Source organism: Athene noctua, chromosome 2 (assembly GCF_965140245.1).
Source record: "Athene noctua chromosome 2, bAthNoc1.hap1.1, whole genome shotgun sequence".
In the NCBI taxonomy this organism is placed as follows: domain Eukaryota; kingdom Metazoa; phylum Chordata; class Aves; order Strigiformes; family Strigidae; genus Athene; species Athene noctua.
Window position 1 is genome coordinate 121,460,024 of NC_134038.1, and position 19,988 is coordinate 121,480,011.

At 38.9% G+C, this 19,988-nt stretch overlaps 1 protein-coding gene across 14 annotated transcripts in view; it reads right to left on the reverse strand.

The window, feature by feature from the left end:
* MYO3A (myosin IIIA) overlaps positions 1-19,988 on the reverse strand; it is a 136,019-nt gene that overhangs the window by 6,533 nt on the left and 109,498 nt on the right. For 12 of the 14 annotated variants that reach the window (XM_074900113.1, XM_074900111.1, XM_074900115.1 and 9 more), the window contains 7 exons: positions 19,715-19,826; positions 18,010-18,172; positions 17,268-17,354; positions 14,113-14,236; positions 12,784-13,762; positions 11,998-12,136; positions 1,129-1,238 (listed from right to left, as the gene is read on the reverse strand). In XM_074900113.1, the coding sequence (XP_074756214.1) occupies positions 1,129-1,238; positions 11,998-12,136; positions 12,784-13,762; positions 14,113-14,236; positions 17,268-17,354; positions 18,010-18,172; positions 19,715-19,826 (1,714 nt within the window). Of the gene's footprint in view, positions 1-1,128; positions 1,239-11,997; positions 12,137-12,783; positions 13,763-14,112; positions 14,237-15,668; positions 17,355-18,009; positions 18,173-19,714; positions 19,827-19,988 lie in introns of those variants that run through there. The other 2 variants (XR_012633202.1, XR_012633201.1) reach the window with 2 other exon arrangements.

Consider the following 19,988-nt stretch of genomic DNA (forward strand, 5'->3'; position numbering starts at 1 on the left):
CAAGGGCTGTTTTCTGATATGGAGCTGGTCATGTAACAGATTAGCTTTCAGAAAATACTATGTTCCTGACTGTATAGTCTTGACTTTCTAAATATGCATTTACTTCAGAATTACCCTTCTCCTCAGAAATGTCCTAATACAGAATTCAGTGTCATGCCTTTCATTTCAATCCTTTATCTCACCAATCCTACTTTCACAAAACAAACCTTATTCTTACATGTGAATTTATTTTTAAGAATATAATTTCTTTTCAGAGTATCATTGTTCAAAGCTGTGTTATTTCAAAGCCTCAATAATAAAACAGTTGTATTTGTCTTTTTTGGTATGCCAGACACAACTGTCCCTAAAGGCCCTGGTGACACCTTCTGTTGAAAGGAGAAGCAATCGCTTCGGTTAGTTTATTAGCTGGGCTCTCACCGGCTGTTAAAATAGGTCACTAAGATACAGGCACCTCGAGCAAATGAGTTTAATTGCTTTTTTGTTGGAACTGCATTCTGAGCTGCTTTTACATTTTCTCTCATTCTGCTTACTTTCTTGCCTTTTTTTTCTATATTTAAGGGCACTGAAGTCGAGTGGAAAGCAGCACTTGGTATCTGAACTTGGACCAAAGGCTATATATAGAGACACTCAAATCCATTAGTCTCCTGAGCTGCTGGTATTTGCCAATTCCTTCATAATCACAATCTGACACATTTGTAAAGGAAGTTGCAGTGTGCATACTAATAAAGCCTATTTAGTATTTGCTCTCTCTGCAAGATCAAGCACGAATTTAGACACTCAGAATAGCTCTCCGAACCTGTTTCTCTCCCATGACTTACACAGAAACTACAGAGACCAGGCACTTCATTTGGGTACTGCTAGTGCAAACGCTGCTTACGCATATAACGAATGTACGTATGTTTACATACAAAAGTAAAAATTGGCCTGCCCTAGGTCCCCAATCAGGGTAACTGTGAACCTCAACTTCAAGTCTAGTTTGAAATGTAATGTTTGTGGCCTGCTTCCTTTTCAGCAGGACACAGCTTTTATGCTGCATTAGAAAGGAATATAGGGAATTGGGCAATTAGAAATAAAGTTTAGGTGGGAATCATCTGGCAGTTTTAGCCCACAAAATCATGCTAAACTCACATGTATTAGAGTGTAGTAGGTGGAGTCTTCTGGATTATTTAATGTCTTGGGTTTCCGTGGCCTCCTTGGGGGTCTCTGCATTGGGCGAGAGTCTTCTACTTTGGCTGTAACTGTAAAAAAGCAGAAGATAGCAATGCTTATTTTTTCACAGAATGGGAACCTTTTGTAAAAACAGGAGAAAATTTCACCAAAGAGAGCAAAAAAATCCATGTAGCCACTTTTACTGCTTGCAGTAATTTAAGAAAGCAACTGTTTGGGACATTTGTATCACCAGACTGGAAAGGAGAATGGGTTTATCCATTTGAGTCCCGACTACCTACAGAGACACATGCCACATAATGAATGTCAGGCTGGAATAGCCCAGCAGTCTGCTTGGCACAGTCTTCTCCTTCTGAAAAGGGCTGATGCTCCACATTCAGAAAAGGGCCCTGAAGGGTTAATGGCTACTGGAAGGCTACCATCTCATAACAGGGACCTGGGCAGTGGTGATGTATTTTTTTCAGACTCAAGTCAATCATTAAGGTGCTGAATGAGAGAACTAGCATTAGACCTCTGATTCAGAGGTTGGTCCTCTACATTATCATGGTGTAGATTTTCCTCAGGGTCTCCTGCTGAGGCTATACAAGCAAAATCATGTACCTCAGGGCAACAGAGTGTGACCATGTCCATTGCATCCAGTATAATCTAGTTTAGTGTACTCAATTTCTGGTCTCTATTTCTACAACCACTTTCTGCAAACATGCAAAAAAATGCTTTCATTCTAATGGAAACAAAACGAAGATTTTAACACAAAATGGAACTGCTGTCCTCTGTCAGTCTCCAAACTCAAGACTCAGAAAATGATTTGTGAAATACAGTGGCTGGCACATGGGGAACTAGAAAAATGTCTTGGATATTTGCATGTTAAAAATCTAAATGCAATTCTGACAGTGCTAGGATATAGGGCTGCTAGCAGTTTGTAGACTGTCATAGAGTCAACACAGAGTGCAGTTTAATGCTTTATTCTTGGGAGACCACAGAACTGACTCTGGGGGGCCGAGGGACCACAAATATGTAGCACGGTGAGCATGATCACCTTCCATTTAAGTTAACAGGGGGCTACACCAATTCCTTCATGAAGAAGGAGGAGACCGTTGCCCAGCAGCAGAACACCGATGACAGAGATGGGTAATAGGGATACATACAGGGTGATGAATGAAGTCACAGCACAAAGTTTAGGCACAGTGAGCTACATGTCCAGATATACTGCATTATCCAGTGAGGTATTATATTGTCCTTGTCCCATCACAGAAGTATTCAGGGGACAGACCATGAGAAAAAACATCTCTTTACATAAATGAATATAGTGTGAGGGTGGAATGAGGATCTAGCTCCCAGTGAATTACTGAAGTGTGTTCTGCTGATCTGATCCTTTTTCACACGAAATTACTTTAATTCCATAACCCAGATATGCTAACTACATGTGATTGACTCTTAGAAGGAGGAATGTATGTTGTTCTCTAATGACCATCAGAAATCCTTTTACATGATAAAAATAAAAACTCTCCCATGTATGTCAGACATCTTTTTAATTAAGGAGGTAGCACAATCATTTAAAATGAGAAACGATCAGTAATACATCTGTGTTGACTCCTGCAAAATTAGCTGTTGAAGTTTTTTGTTATGTGTGATAAATAAAGGCTTGTAAAGGTCATGGCTATACAGAGGAGCCAAAACGAATAATGTTAATTTAAATTGTAGTTGAATAATGATTACATTTATTGTTTTAGTTTCTTATCTGAAATGCAGATTGCTTCTCATGTAATGAATGAACAAGTATCTTAACATTTTAACATTTTGCACTTAAGAGAACAAAGGTGTTTTTCTAAGCCAGGGTACAGATAATTCATGTTAAACAATGAACTTTAGATGCAATAAATTCATGTCAGTAACCTGTATTAAATATAAATTACATTCTTTGATTTGAATAGGTATAGCATGCTTGATTGTGCTCTTATGTGGACTGCTGTTACCTTGCTGCATTTCAAATGGGCCACCTGGAGTTATCCACGTTCCCATTTGTGGAAGAGTAGAGGCATATCTTCCCTATTTTACTTTTCAACACAACAGGAACCTAAACTAGAAACAATACCTTAAAAAGAACCCTTAAAATTCAGTGTAGTTGAATAGAAATCTGTAGGGCATTTTCAAAAACTGTGTCAAAGATCATGACTGCATGAAAATCTGGAAAAGGAAAATGAAGCCAAACTGGGAGCTTTAGGAAAATCCCAAGGAAAAGGCTGTCATAATACCTAAAGATTTTTTATTGTTCCCTAAGAATTCATCGCTATGTATGCTGTTACATTATTTAATTCATCACTGTCAAACACATAAAGCATTATCATATTCTAGATTACAATTATTCCAGCTGAAATTACTTGTATACTTCTTGTGTATGTGCTCTGCAAAGAAGACTCTTCTCACATTCAAAAAACATCATTTTGACAATGGTAAGGGTTTCAGTAAAAAGCAGCTTTTCATCTCAGCTCGTGCATTGTACATAGGTATGAGCTATGCAAAAGAACTGCGGGAACAGAAATACCATGTTGGGGCAGACAGCCTTCTAAGCTTGGACCTTCATCGTTCTTTTTTAAAATTACATAGAGGGATGAAAATGCAATTCTGAGTTTTGTCTCCAAATTACACAGTAAGTAAAAAATAGTTTTATGGGTTTAATTTTCTTTGTTTCACCAGCAAGCGAACCTATGATTTCCTTCTGCACTTAGATTTGCGCGTTCATTGTTACTGAAATACAGCTGATGTAGTAGTTGCTTGTATTGGATAACTCACTGCACCAAGTAAAATTTGGTTTTTTATTAGTTGCTGATAATTCCAGAAATCATTTATTTAGTAGAATTAAAGGTAGAAGGCAAATTAAATACTCAAGCCTGATAAATGGTGAGTTTGATGTGCTTGTTTTCCAGATGGCCTATACCTTTCTGCAGTAAGCAATGAAGCAAAAGGAGAAGTAAAATAATTCACTTATTAATGGGCCAATTATGTTGCTGCTGGAGTCCATTACAAAGAAAAGGTTTTTACTGAAGCCCAGTCTCTCCATAGTAAAACATGTTATAGTCTATTTTTCCTTAAGACTTCAACTATCTCTAAGAAGATCTGGCCTGATTTCTATCTAGCAAACATTCTAATAGTATGTTACAACATTGATACGAAACCCATTCAAAACAGTGTCAAAGCACTTTAGAAATGTCAGGTTGGCACTGTCATCCCTATCCTACTAGCAGGGTAAATAAGATGTGCAAAGCATGACACACCAAGACTTGCTTAAGATTACATCCCAGTTAGTCATCAACACTGCTAAGGGGCTGGACTGAAGGACTGTGCTCTGCAGCCAGCCCCTGCCCTGCAGTTGTACCTACCTGAACAGGTGCTGCCAGTGCTGCGACACATGCCTTAGAAGCAATGCATAGGAGAAACTGGAAACAAAAACATTTGATGCTACACAGACGTTCCTTTCTAAAGGTTTTACCAAGAGGAAGACAGGTTGAACAACAAGTTGAAAGGAAGGATTTTCCTCAAACTGCCCCAGTGCACGCAGTCAGTACTCAGTCAAAAGAAAGCGGTTTTGCTTTCATGACCTGGATGCTTTGCTTTTGAACCTCAACAGCAAATGTCAGCCATGCTGTAACCCGTGCCAAGAAAGTTAAATCTCTCTCCTGACCAAACCTGAAGCAGACCTGAAGTAGACTGTCAAAACATACATTTGATCAAGTGATGATGAAAAGTTTAATAAAAGTTAAGGTCATTCTCCATGAGAATGAATGAATTACAGAGTTAAAGGTCAGCGAAGGCATGTGAATAGTGTGTCTGCCAGGTAACATTAAAGAAGGTTTACCAAATGTAAGGAAAATTCCTTATTCCTATCAGTATCTCAGTAAGCTCATTTAACATTACCTTAAAGGTTCCTACCTAGGTTGCTGTCCCAGTTTTAGTTGGAATTAATTATTCTTTTTTAGTAGCTGGTACCGTGTGTTTTGGACTTAGTGTGGGAATAATGCTGATAACACACTGATGTTCTAGTTGTTGCTAAGTAGCACTACCTTCAGTTAAACATTTTTTCCGTTTTCCATGCTCTGCCAGCGAGCAGGTATACGAGAAGCTGGGAGGGAACCTCGCTGCCAGGGCAGCTGACCAAGCTAGCCAAAGGGATAGTCAATAACACAGAATGTCAAGATCAGTATATAAACTGGGGGGAGTTAGCCAGAGGGGGTGGATTGCTGCTTGGGGACTGTCCAGGTACTGGTCAGCGGGTGGTGAACAACTGCATTGTGCATCACTTTTTTTCCAGTTTTATTTATCTCTTTTTGTAATATACCTTTTCATTACTATTATTATTCAATTATTATTTGTTATTTTTATTGTGAATGTATTTTGGTTTATTTTAGTTAGTAAACTGTCCTTATCTCAACCCAGAAGTTTTACTTCTTTTTCCAACTCTTCCTCCCCATCCCACTGGGTGGGAGGAGTAAGCAAGCAGCTGCATGGTGTTTAGTTCCCAGCTGGGCCTAAACCATGACAGTTGCATGCACACCTTTTGACTCTATGGTGTTCAGTTACAAGGTGTAACTACTTGCATACTCAGCCCTCACTGAAAGCTCCAAATACACTGAAAAAATAAGGGAAGGGACAATGAAATTTAGGACCAACTCATTTAATATATGTGTATCATGAACACAACCACAAAGTATGGAAACTGTGAAGAAGTGCCTGTGCTTGAAACATCCAAGTATGAGCAAGAAATGCTTGAATAAAGATGAGTCAGTATCAACAGCCCTTTAGGTTGAACTGCGTCTGCACATTCTGACATACAGTGATAAGCTTGGAAGACAACAATCTCGAGGAATCAACATCCATGGATGCTAATGTAAATTAATGTATGACTTACAACAGATCTTATACTGAAAACTGGAGAAATAGTGTGGTTACAGTTGTGATAAGCATCTAAGTGATGAAAGGTCTCTATTTATTAGGTCACCTGGAGAAACAGATAAACCTGTCTTCAGTCATTTAAGTGAAACGTTACATGTTTGATTCAGTGCTGTATCGTACAGGGACAGAAGTATAAAGCCAGGCTCAGAATAAAGCAGGAAGAAAACCAACAGTAAGAGCAGTAATTGTATGGGTTTTGTAGAGGAGCTTGGAGGTAATCAGAAAAATGCAAATGTAGTAACTGGAATTCCAGGACCTGATAATGAGAAGTTAACAGGGGTTACTGTTTACAACATTTATGTGCATATCTTTTTACTGTCCTAATTGTACACAGTGTGAGGATGTAGTTACTCAAGTTTGGGATTTGCACATAAAAAAGCACTGTTCTTAAACATTCCGGTTAGTAATTTTTAGGTATTGTTTATTCATGGATTGTTTACCACAGCCAGATTTGGAAATTATGGTTGATGAGTGCAAATCCTTAGCAATCTGGAAGAAAGAGAAGGATTATTCTAGCACAGACCTAGAATATGAACTGCAAGAGACCAAGAACTTTCCAACTGCATACAGCAGCAGTTAAGAGTGTTGAATCTCTCATGCCTAAATCCTGCCAGCCCCAGTGAGGCAAGCAGTTTCAGTCTCTGGCTGACACTAATACTCTAATTTCTGGTGATCTGGGATTATTGCTATTTAAGAGAGAATGTTTAAGGAAAATGGCTGTACTCCATTTTTGTGCTCTCCCAAATGTTATGCTCTGCCATGGATCTGACTGACTCCCAACACAGAATTTATACATCCCAGCTGTGTGGTGTCCAAAGTGCCACTCCAGTAGCTGAGAACAACCAGAGTGCAGAAGTGCTTGACGACCCCACTTTTCTCCAGTCCCATGCCTCAGTGCTCCCTGGCTGGCCACTCACTTGTAAAGAAGAAAGACCGCCAGTGAATACTGCTATCCTCACCCACTGCTACAAAGGCTCCCTTCTGTTTGCAAAGGCTGCCCATGAAACACCCACAAATAGTACTGCAGCAGCCTACAGCAGGAGGAATCCTAGATGAAAACCCTGCCTGTCTCACTGCTTCATGTAGCTGAAGAGGTCCTCAGCTGCACCAGAGTTACTTGTACCATGTGAATTTAATTCTAAATATAGAAAGTTCTCTTCCTGGGATTTTGTACTTGAACTGTCATTTAATATTTAGAAGGATGGGCACTATTACTCACCTGCAGAAAAAAGAAAATTTGCTCTTATAATAATCAAATTCCCCTCACTTCAGGCTTTGACCTCAAAAAACTTGACAGCGGCCATTTGTGCATCTAGTCTGGCACCACAGTAACCCAAGGATCACTATCAGTCCAAAGGTTCAGTCCTGGGATGCAGCCATTATGTTTAGCTGAAAGCGTTTAGCAAGCAAATATAACCTACTCAGAAATTCGTGCCACAGGGAATATTGTTTATTCCAGGAACCTTGTGCAGCTTGCTTTATGCATCTTTATAAATACAAATAAATTCACTAAAGAACAACTTAACCTTGTGGATTTAAGATTCATTTAACCTTTGTGCTCACATGTTCTTTAAGCTGCAGGCTCTGCATTTTTATTAAAATAAACAGTTTTGAAAATGTGAACATTTGTCGCAGTACGCTATCCAGCCGTCCCACAGTTCCTCCCGTCCTGTGGGTAGCAACGTAATAAAATATTTTATCGGGGGAGCTGGTAAAGTCTCAAACTGAACAATGGCCATCTGCCCACAGATTAATGCAGACAAGTATTACTATCTGGCATACAGCTATAAAATACAATTCTTGTGTTATAGCTGTAAAATGACATATAAAACTAGTGAAGCTGAGAAAAAAGTGTAAATATATGTAAATGAGCAAAGTAATTACAAATAGGTAAATACTAGATGATTTAAAGAACACCTAAAGCTCAACAATCCTTGCCTTTGTAAGTGTAGGCCAGCAAACGTAGTCCTAAAGGGAAACCTGCAGTAAAAGCCTATCTTTCTGTAAATGTGTGTATAAACTGTACTGTAACACATAATGTAGGCAAGAAGACAGGAAGGCTCCTCCCTGTTTAATGGACAGTGGATCACTCACCATGTCTACTTGCTTCACTGTAGCATGACAGTCTGCAGTACATTAACTACATAAAATGAAAAACTTGAGGTATCTCACTATATCACATAGAGGAAGAAAGTACAATACCCAGAATGCTAATAACCCCTGTGCTGTAGGCAGTACAACCTAAATTAATTGAACACAGGCATATTTTTACTTAAATAGTCTCCACATCTAGTTAGATCATGTTTGTTATAATAAACATCTATGTAGTGGTAAGGCATTAGCTGTTTTTTTCCATCTGCTTAGCCACAGGGGTGTGGCGCTCAGATCACAGCTAACCCTTGCAGGAGGTTAACCTCCGCGGGAAAAGAGAGCACAAACGCCAATATGGTGGATGCTATCTGTTCGATTTATTAACTGCGCAATTGCTTTATATACCCCTTTCTGTACATCGCGAGATCTTTAGTTCCCTGTTCTTTCCGTGTATCACGAGATCTTTTCATGTGCCTCTGTTTTTCCCATACATCGCGAGATCTTCCGAGCGCCTCCCCCTACACATCTACTTAAGACAATGCAGCTATGTAACTGAGCTCTGTAATGCTCAGGTTCCAACCAGCTTACAAGCAAGCTGGGGAATTACTTCAGTGTATTCTCTTACTTCAATATCATGTGCATTGGTCATAGCTGGAAAGGAATCAGTTTTCCTGTTGAGAGAGTTATGCTCAAATGTAGAAAGTTCATATTCCACACCAAGAAAGGTCTTTCAGTGGACTGGTTAGAAGTTACAAATGTGGCCGTGGGGATGTGTGAAATCAAGGCTCAGGTCCCTGCTGCCATCAATTCACACCCTAGCTGAGTGGCTGAGCTTGGTGTCTATGGTGTTGCAGAGTGAAACGTCATATCATGGCCAGGAAGGCTGGCAGAACACAGCACTTAACTAGAACCCAGCTGGCCTTCCTTCACGCTTTTTTGAAGTTCGATGTCTGGCAAAAGTCACCTTCGTTATATTTATCAGGAGTAGGGAACGCAAGTTGTATAATTTACTTGGGTCAACAGCAGAACACAGCAAACACAAACTACAGCTGCCCAGCTCAGACCACCTGGGCAAGAAAGCTCATGGAGCCAGACCCAGCTCAAAGTATAAATACTACCTCTTGTATCAAGGGATAGTTGGCTACAGAAGGATTGGGAACAAGAGTTCTGTCAAGAACTGGAAGAGGACTGGTTTTGGGGTGGTTTGATTTACTGGAGCAGAACATTCAGTGACTAGCAGTAAACAGGCTGGAAGGGCTACTCTGGTTTGAGATGGAAGGGGACAACTTATGCTTTCCAGTGTTTAAGGTCTGGTAGGACAACTTTAGATGGCCCATGCTTTAGCGGCACATTTCTCTGTAGTGAGTTCAGTCACTGCTTCTTAGTCAAACAGCACCCCCTATTTCATTTTAAATGCATTCAGCTTTGAAAAGAGTAACTCCTTCTGGGATCTGTACTCACCTTGTCCACATGCCAACCTCCAGCAATTTAATCAAAACTGAAAGCATGTGTCCACCATATTTATTTTGGAAAAAAAAAAAAAAAAAAGTTAAAATTCTGCATGAGCCATCTTGAAGTGAGCATACCTTGACCACATCGTATGTTTTAATCTATATGAATATGAGCATTCAGGACTCCTCTTTTTGATGCTTCCTACTCTTTTGAAGTTATGATTGCTATTGCTGACATCTTCTGTAAAAGGCAATTAGTCAAAACAGCAAACATTCAATTTTTGCACCCATAAGATAGAAAAAGAGGAGCTTGTAATTCATCAGCATTTTCTTACAGGTTTTGCCTGATGCATGAGAAAGCTAAGTACTGTTATGTCACACAAACACATTTGTCAGGAGAAACCGAAGAAAATAAATCCTCCTTTTGCTAAGACCACATAACATTACCTTGTAAAAAAAAAAAAAGACCTTATTTATTTTTGTTTATTAAAATGGGGCCAAAGACCTGGTCTCTTCTGCAACTCAACAACTGTTTCTGTGCTGTCTTAAAAAGTATTTTGACTTGGTTCAAAGAAATGTATCACCTTTTTCATGCCAGTGTTCAAAAGGATACAACACAGCACTTTCACATACTTTACCATTGGAAAACCACTGTATTATGACACCACAGAGGTTTAAAGCAGTGGGACATTTTCAGAGATAAAAGCAAGTGAAGCAGGGTTGCATGCACAGGTGACAAACCCTGGCATCTTTTTGCTTCCTGTAGAGGTACTTAAATTTACAGCGATGTGAAGGGTAGACCTTGCACCATTTTGCACATGGCATGAATGTACTGGTACATTTTCACCTGATTCACTTGTGTATGTAATGAAATCTTTAACTGATAAAACAGGGATTTGTGTATTCCCCTTCCCTCTATGCAACTCTTTTCTCTAGCTTCTGTAGGAACATGTGTAAGAATCAAGAGTTATTTTCCAAAGGATGCATTTTTAATTCCTCAGGTTTATCCTGTCAAAAATCAGCAATATTTAATAGGCAACTCAGTACAAACTCATTAATGACAATCAGAAACATTGTCTTGTCTTTGAAAGATCATGGCACTTAATTTTCCATTTTGTATTTGTTTCTTCTTGCAGTCTTGGATACAGGCTGAACTACTTAGATTACCTACCAGCAGCCAGTTTACATTTAGAGGTTTAGCTTTTGTAAAAAACCAGCCCTCATTTTAGCAGCTTGCCCATTTGAGACGACTGCCAAGTGGGGATGAAGTACTTTTAGGATCTCTTCAATGTAGCCATGGAACAGAAAGAAGTTTCAGCATATGTGATAACTGAATCCTCAATGTTCTAGTGAAAATAGTACAATTAGCTCTGGGTAGGGAGGGACAGTCCTGGATCTAATCCCAGATGTGCAGAGGCAAGTGCAGTGGCACAGCTTGGCAGAAGCAAGCTCCCCTGCAGAAATGGAGACACACCCAGTCATTTGCCCTCATCTTCCTCCACTTCTGCAGCCCAAGACACAGGCTGAAGAAATCCCCTGTTAGATCTATTCCAACTGAAGAGGCTTGAGCAGCTCAGTCAGCTCTTTGTGGCACCTCTCTGCGGGGCACAGGTCTTAACGATCTGCATGCTCCGAATCCCATGTCTTTCATCTTTATTCTTCCAGTACTCCTTCCCACTGCCACATAATCTGCCCCAAGTGTGTCTGCATTTTTGGAACCCCCACAGTCCATGTTAATTAGAATGTACATAACTCTGAGGTGTATTTTCAGGGGTAACGTCCTCTTAAATGTGTGAGTTAAATGGATGCCAACTTATTAATAAAACTTTACTTTCAATTTTAAGGATATACCCACCAACATGGGTAGGAGTTACAAGTTTTGATAGCCTCAACTGCATCTGTGGATAGCTAAAACTTTACTTAGTATGTGTGTGACAAACATTGGTAAATTGTTTGACACAGTACCACTAGCACACACAACTGAGCAAGATATGAGTAAAAAAGAGCCAATGTGCAATGTTTTACCAAATAAAAGTATTCCTAGAGATGCTATGTCTAGGTCTCACAATGATTCATCCACCAATCTTAAGCAGCACTAAAACAAAATACCAAGAAAAATAGTAAATACGTAAATCCCAACCAGGCTTGGATATTTCTTTGGAGTGTATTCCAGACTTGTACTGATATGGAGCTTAGTACAAAAATGTACAGCCTGAGTTATCCAAAAGCCAGAGCTAACTCACCTACTAGTTCCCCAGCCTTTAAAAACACAACTAGGAGTTGCTTCTTCACAGTCCTGTTTACAAATGAAAATTCTGCTAACATTAAGGTTCAACATTACCTGACTGACAAACATGAGAAGGAAGTTGGCCGTTAGCTTGCTTATCTTTGGACAGCATGACGGGTTTCAGCTGATGTGACAATATCATTTCATTCAATTTTTGCTGCAATGCTAAGTAGTCTTCAGATAATTTTGATATCTGAAAAATATAACATAGGATTTTACATTATTATATAAATAAGTATACATGTCCCAAGTAATCAAAGGTAAAATTGTGGACTACAGAATGAATTTAAAAGGTATTTCTCCACCTACTGCAGTGTAGGCCCATACCACATTTACCTCCCCATTCCCTTAAAAAAGAAGAAACAGACAAAATAAAATATGCAGCCCAGTCCTGAAGCTACTTCATATTTGTTTACACATGTGAGCAGACGGTGCCTTGATGATGCAAAATAGGTTCTACAGCTGTAGGCATACTTCTCTGCACATGTGTGAGTCCTTGACATTGACACGCCACTTTTAGTTTCAGTTATAGACATTTCACAAGTTTACTAAACTAAGAGCCTTGCTTGGTAAATGCACATTTCAACAAAGGCAAAGTTTTTGCATTTAAGCTAAACCAGGTTAAAACTAACACCATTTTTATCAGTGCTCTAACTTTGTCTTTCCCTCCTTCCCAAAAAGAGAAGCCCAAAATACACATTTTTATAGAACACTCATTAAAAAATTTCCATCTTAGTTTAGAGAGCAAAACCTTGATGCCACTGAAGCCAGGAAAATAACTGCCATTCTGTCATTGCTCAGAGTATTATGCTCAACATACGTAGCACATAGGCTTCTTACCTGCCGCGAAAAGGCTGCCAAATCACAAGCCTCTTTCTCTGAGCCTCCCTTCAGCATCTTAGGGTCTTCAACCTCCGTATCAGTGCTTTCCCTATCTTTTGTTGTTTGGGGATCATTATTCTGAACATGTACAGCATCTGTTGACTCCTTTATGGTTTTCTCTTGACTTTTACAAGGTAGTTTCCCTTCTTTCCTGAGTTGTCCCCTCCTTCTGTAACCCCGGTAACTGCTCTGAATAACTACTGCTGCCTTCTCTTTGTCTTCTGAACCTTGTTTTTCTACCTCAACTTGCTTCTCTGAGCCTCTTAGTGACTCTTTTCTTGTAATTCCTTCACATTCTGTAGGCATCACTGCTTCATGTTTCAGGTGGTTTCTTTCAACATCCCTGTCAGTCCTGGGCTGGACCACAGCAGATTCTTGATTTTGCCCATCTGCACTGAGTTTGTCTTGATTATCTTGCTCTTTCTGGGGACTAGGTTCAGCTATGATTTTGACAGAAGATTTGCTGGACAACTCTTCCCAAGAGGCCTGTTCTTCACCTTCACTAACGTGTTCTAATGCAAGGTTCTGCTTCACAGAAGCTTTCTTTCCTTCAGTAGATGATTTTTGTTGCTTCTGTACATTACTTGTGACACTGTACCCAGAGCACTTGCTGTCAGTAACAGCATCAGCTTCATCTTGAGTCTCATCGTTCGCTGCTTCTTCCAGTATATCATTTTGAGCTGGCTGCAGTTGTGCTTCAAGGAATTCCACAGCAGATAATTCCTCCTCTGCCATTTTTCTGCACTGCTCCTTTATATTTTTACGGACTCTGTAGCCTCTGTAATTGCTCTGAACAATGACAGCTGCTTCTTCTTCTGTTTTAGGAAGGGCACATTTCACTCCAGCTGGACTTTCCTCACTCTCTTGAAGTTCTTCATCCTTTTCCTGTTTGCTAACAGATGCTTCATTTTCAGTTTGTTTCTTTCTAAGCGATTCCCTGAATGGAATAGTTTTGTGAAAAAATTATGGCTGAAGGAGATGAAGGATAGTGACAACTTTACAACTACCTTTAGTGGTGTTTGTATACTAAATGGCAATCTGACACATTGCAACGTGGGAAAGATTTAGTGCATATAGTTGGAATTAAAGATAGCAAACCAATCTTTGTCTTTCTGATTATTTTTATTGGCTACTAACATTAAAAACCTCCACATAATGTACATTATCTCTGCATACATATCTAGAATAATCCTAATTTCCTTCACTTTTAGCTTACATTGCTGTTCTTCAGCAGTGTAGTTACTGAAAAGGAACACATTTGAGTGACATAAGAGAAAATAATATTACCTCCTCCTTTCAAAGGTCTTCCTCTCCTTATATCCCCTGTAGTGAGACTGAACTGTTATTGCTGCTTTGTTTCTTGTCTCAGTTAGTTCTTTTCTCTTCTTCCTGAGTAAGTATCCTCTGGCAACTGATACAAATTATAATACAAAACGACCTTAGGCAACAAGCAATGGGTGTCCCACACATTTCAGAGAGTCAAATGATAAGCACATTAGACAAAAAACAGTAAGGTAATCAGGGTGGTTATTATGATTATATTTCATCTGAAATTATTCTGTCCCACAAAACATTTTTCAGATTTCAGAAAGCTGTACCCATTCTGCATGAGGATACAACCAAGCTCTTGCTTCGTATCTTATTGGACTAAAGAAAATACAGGAAGATGCAGAATGAAGTAGAAGCATAGTGCTATAGAAGTGCCTCTAGAACACAGTGCTCTCAGCTTCATGTACCCGCTTTGCCTGATTCAGGCAATTGCTTTGACCCAGTCTTTCATTTCCCTGGGAAACGCCTGATTAACAAACTATAGAGATTACCAGACTCTTTTCTGGCACAGGCTTGGAATTAGTTGAATATTCAATAGATCAGAATAAAACTGAAAATTTTATAGCTCAGCAGTTACAGAAGACTTAGCTCATGATCCTTGTGCAAAGACTCATTATTCAAAAGAAAAAAATTCAGCATGAAAGATGTGCTAAACTCCACAGTAACCAGGTGCACTGTGGCAAGGGTACCTGCTACTTATGCTTTGTGGGTGGTACAAGTTCAAGTTTCTGGTCTGAACCAGGATTAATAAGGACTCAAACACGGGTCTTCCCTGAGACATGTAGGTGCTGACTAGTCAGTAGGGGCTTGATGCAGTTGCTGGCACATAGGTATCTAGTGCCATCTGAAGTGCTCCAGGATAGCCAAGGCGTCTACATGGACCTGGCAGAAAGAACAAGACAGACGGTACTTTCTGGAGAGAGAAAGTTGGGTATACCACATAAAATAAAGCCAGAGGCCAGGCAAGATAACCTAGGGCATCTCAAATGACACTAGATAACAACATGGGGGCAAATGAGCTGAGCATTTCGTAGTTTTGAGTAAAATGAATAAAACTCTAGGCTCTGCTGACTGTAAGAGGAGTTTAGACACCTAGGTCACTTTCAGATATCTACACTGAAGTGTCTTAATCAGATACTGAATTGCATTCAGAACGTTGCTTCAAAAATTCCTGAACTTGCAAATTAATTTCCTAAGGGGAACTGGCACAGTCTTCACAGTGCTGTGATATGGACAATTCTGCAGTTCCAGGGATTCAGCACAAATCCACTAATCCCTGAGAAAATAAAAAGAACACAGTATTTTATCAAAATATTTTGTTGAACTCTAATTCCAAATGCAGTACCAAGACTATGGGGATAGAGGATTCAGGTGATTTAAATACCCTGATGAGATGGTAGATATGGGAGCTCTTAGTCCAACTCTGCTGAGTGTTTTGCATCACAGGAAAAGGTCAAACTCACTTAAGAATGGGAAGGGAGCATAAGCAGTCTATTCTAACACATTCATACAACCTGGTGCTAGGTTCTATTTGCTTTAGCATTCCATACTCGTAGTTTAGATCAACTTGGACTCCACTAGATGCAGCAGGTCAGTGTAAGCAGCACTGTATAAAAGGGATATAAATTACATCTTGATAATTGGATATAGGGCAAAGGAACCCAAATAATTATTGGAAGTGGTACAATTGTTTTTTATACGGCAGTCTGACAGGGCCTTAGAAAAGAGCAAATTGTAAAGCACTTGCAATACTTCTAGAGTTTCTTGGACTTCTAAGCCAATCCTCATTCCATTTCCATACAAAAGCAACGCAACAGAGGTTATTTTGAAATAAATTAAGTTACATTGTCAATGGACATGCCAATATAAGCTAAGTCTGTACTTTTTAGACTTATTGTGGTTCACCTTTCAAGTTTTATGAGAACTTTGTTATGAGATAGCAGCTGTCTAAGCTTTGTTTTCAAACTGGAAGAGTAATTTTGTATTGCTTTAGAAATAAATGGGGGGAAAAAAGACAGAGAGCTAAGTAAAAATGGACTTCCATTTTGTTCTGGCTTCTCATGCACTGAAAAAAGTTGAAACTGCCCACAGGATGGAGAAGGTAGACAAGAAGAAACATTGGGGAGATCAACAAACAGAGCAAAGTGGTAAATTCATACTTTTGCATTTGCTCAGTATCCTAATATAACCGACAATTTTCAGACGTGTATTTTTGGCACATCACTGGATTTTATTCTGGTTTTAAGATTGTTTTCTACACTGATGAAGTTATACCAACTGCAATGAAGTGCTCTTTTCAGTATGCACTAACATTGGCTCAGTGAAATTAACAGATGCATTTGACAATGATTAGAACCAGCACTGGTGTTGGTATACACTCATGAAGGCATATCTGAGATAGTTTGAATCTAGATAGTTTGGGTACTGGCAGAACTACCTTATATGTGGGATTACCACCTTTGTAATTACTGAAAGTGCTGTGCAGATTTGTGCCAGACCTGTTTTCAGACCTGTCCCTCTCTAGTGGTACTGCTGCTGATTTCAGAGCTGCCTGTACTACATCTGGCTCAGGGACATCTCTGCAGGGATGGAGGAGACAGAAAGAAACACAGGGAGGAAAAAGGGATGCATACATCTGGATTTCTGCAGAAGAGAAGGAATATTTTGCTAGGTTGGATTGAGCAATGTCAGAAAAGAATCAGAGTGAAATTACAGGTCGTAGTCTTCTCAAACATAATTATTACTGATATGTAACAAAACCTATTCCTAATAAATAACATGCACATGCACATTATATGCAGACAGTGTCATATGGGGGTTCAACAATACCAACTGTAATACTCAGACATATCAGACTAGGAGAGAAAAGGCTTGCTATGGCATTTAACTACCCACTTCACAGCTGTGGAAAGTGATTCTAAGCCACTTTGAGGTACAGGTAACCAAATACATTGACCCATTTCAACCACTATATATAGATATCTAATAGATAAATTATACCTTAGAAAGGGTAAATGACCATAGTCAGTGTAGCTAGGTAACAGCAAAGAATCTAGATCAACATGTTGTGTATGGATAGCACATTAGAAGTCATGAAAGCAAACAATTCTTACTTGCTTGAAGTCTAGTAATATATTCTTCCACTTTTTTATTATGTTTTGCGTTTGCGTATTCTTTACGAGCAACAAAACCCCTGTAAGCTGAAAAGAGATGTCAAAATTTAAATAATCCATTAGGTACACAAAAGGCTGTAAGAATAAAAAAAGTCTGGAAGAAATTACTGACATCCATTAAAATATTCATAAATATTTTGCAGGCTTTCTCTTTCAAAAACAAAGGCAAACAAGCACAAGCAGCAAATCTACACAAAAACTATGTTTTCTAGTGTGTAAAGTTATTATGAATGAAATTAATACAAAACACAAGAGAAACAGAATGTAGTATAAGATGATGTTTGAAATGTATTAAAAATTTCAGCTGATGTCTCCATCAACAGAGTAATTGGTCTTATTATCTAGGCCAGTTAAAACATTTTATTTTCATTATTATTTCATACAACCTCGTCAGAGCATGTCAGAATATTATTAGTAACTATCATCTGTGCAATCACATCCTTACATTGTTAAAATTGCCTTTTAAATATAACATTGATAAACGTAACTCCAGTAAAGAGATTGTCATATACTGGTTAAAAGAAATTTTTCTTCGTAAGAACAGACAGCAACACATCTAAGATATTTTGTCAAATGTAACAGCAAGAAAACAGCAAAATCCACATCCAGCATGCACATCCATCTATCAACTGTACACATGCACTAGCTTTAAGCAAAATGTTAAATGTTTTAAAGCTATTACCTGACTGTATTTTAATAGCACTTTGTTCCCTTTGTTCCTTTATCTTTTTGTATCTCCTTGAACCCAGCCACCCTCTGACACAAGCTTGAATCAAAATAATCATGTCAACTGTCTCCTTCCGCATTAGATTTAGCTGCTCCACATGATAGTATTTGAGGAATACCTTAAAAAGAGTAGGCAGACAAGTGGAAGTTTTAGTTGCCCACCCAGACCCTTTATTTGCTCAATCCATTTAACATCAACAAGAGTTACAGGCTGTTTTCAAATGATGAACAGACTCTTTAGCTGTAGTAGCTAAAGGATCATTCTTGTTAAAGATAGCATTTTGACTGTTTAGGGTATTAAGTTTACCTTACTCTCCCTTTCAACATCTTTTGTCAGTCCCTGTTTATTTATTCTTTCATGGGAAGGTGTTTTAAAGTCCCAATGCAAAACTTCAGTCTGTCACTATAAATCTGTTTTCAAAACTATGAGGCTGACAGTTTTGCTAACCTCACAAATCTGATGTGTTACATAAACATGATCCAAATCTGGAACCTTCAACCTCCCTGCTTTCCAATTTTAAATCTAAGGCATTGTTTATTTACTAAATTGCTTTTATCAAGCATGAAGCTCATATAACCCCTGAAAAACCAGTCCAGCACAAGGGATATAAACACATTCTTGGTGTGTATTAGGATAAAATAAGCTGTAGAAAGAGCTTGTGCGATTAAGACAATAATTATGCTTATTTTGCAGAATCCCCCCAATCTTGATCACTTGGTACAGATACAGGTTAACCCTAATTAAAGTAAATGTAAGCTATAGATCTCACATCGCAAGATATGCTTCCTTTGGCTGCATGTTGTCCATTAACCTCACTAAGACAGCAGAGGGAAAGAAAGGTTGAGGAGGAGGTAACTTCATGGCTTCTGTCCCACCTATCCAGGAAGACATCTCAGAAGAAGAATAGTTGTTTCTTCTACACTGAGGTAATTTCAAATAGTTTAGGATCCATCTTTGTCTCTATCCATATCCTTCCTGGGCACTTCTGTTACACTAGCAGATCAAGACACTTGGTGCAGTACTTGTCTGATGCTTCTTTTATCTGGCAGACCTTCTGAGATCTGTCAACTGGGGGGGGGAGTGGGGGTGGGGGTGGGGGTGTTCCTCTGGCACAGTGGGAAGGCTAGTGAGCTAGAACCAAAAGCAGGAGTATGGGAACAGACATACGGTCCTCTTATAATTAAGTCTTCCCCCCACTTCACATATATGGAATCATCCTGTTATCTCTTCCCTCAGTGCTCAAAGTCTGCCACAGAGGTCTCAGGCTGGAAAGACAAAACCTTTCCCTCTCCCTTTGTGAGTCTGATTGCCTCATGGCAATCTATACTTATGAAATAAGTATAACTTATTTTCCTTAAGGAAGTTTGGACTAAGTTCACTGGGATCCTTACTACCACATTTTTTGAAAGAAAATGCAAGCAGTGTTGTTGTCACAGGCTGCTTTGCACTGTGGCCTCACTAAAGCTCATCTGAACTTTTGCACTTTACAGGGTCAGAACTTCAGCCAGTTATCAGGGAACTAGTATCAAGCAAAGCATGTTTTTTTTAAAAACAATAGAGACCAACAGCTACTCAAACTAAATGGGTGAGAAAACAAATTACTTAATAAGTTAACAATGACATACTGCAATAATGCAGATACAGTATGTTAAAAAATTACTTTAGTTTTTCCAAGAACCCAGTTGTCAAGGTGGGCTTTTTCCAAGATGGCAGCACAGGTTTCCGGGCTGACTGGAGGATCATCATTTGTTTTGTAACAGATGAGGTAATACCTAAAGACAAATATATGATTCTTTATTCCATTAATAGTGAGCAATAGATGCAAATTCATTTAAACCATTCATTTAATAATAAAAACAGTTGCATGAAAGAAAACATAGCACTGAAAAAAACAAAGCATCATATGAAAGAAATTGCTATGATTTATATGCAGT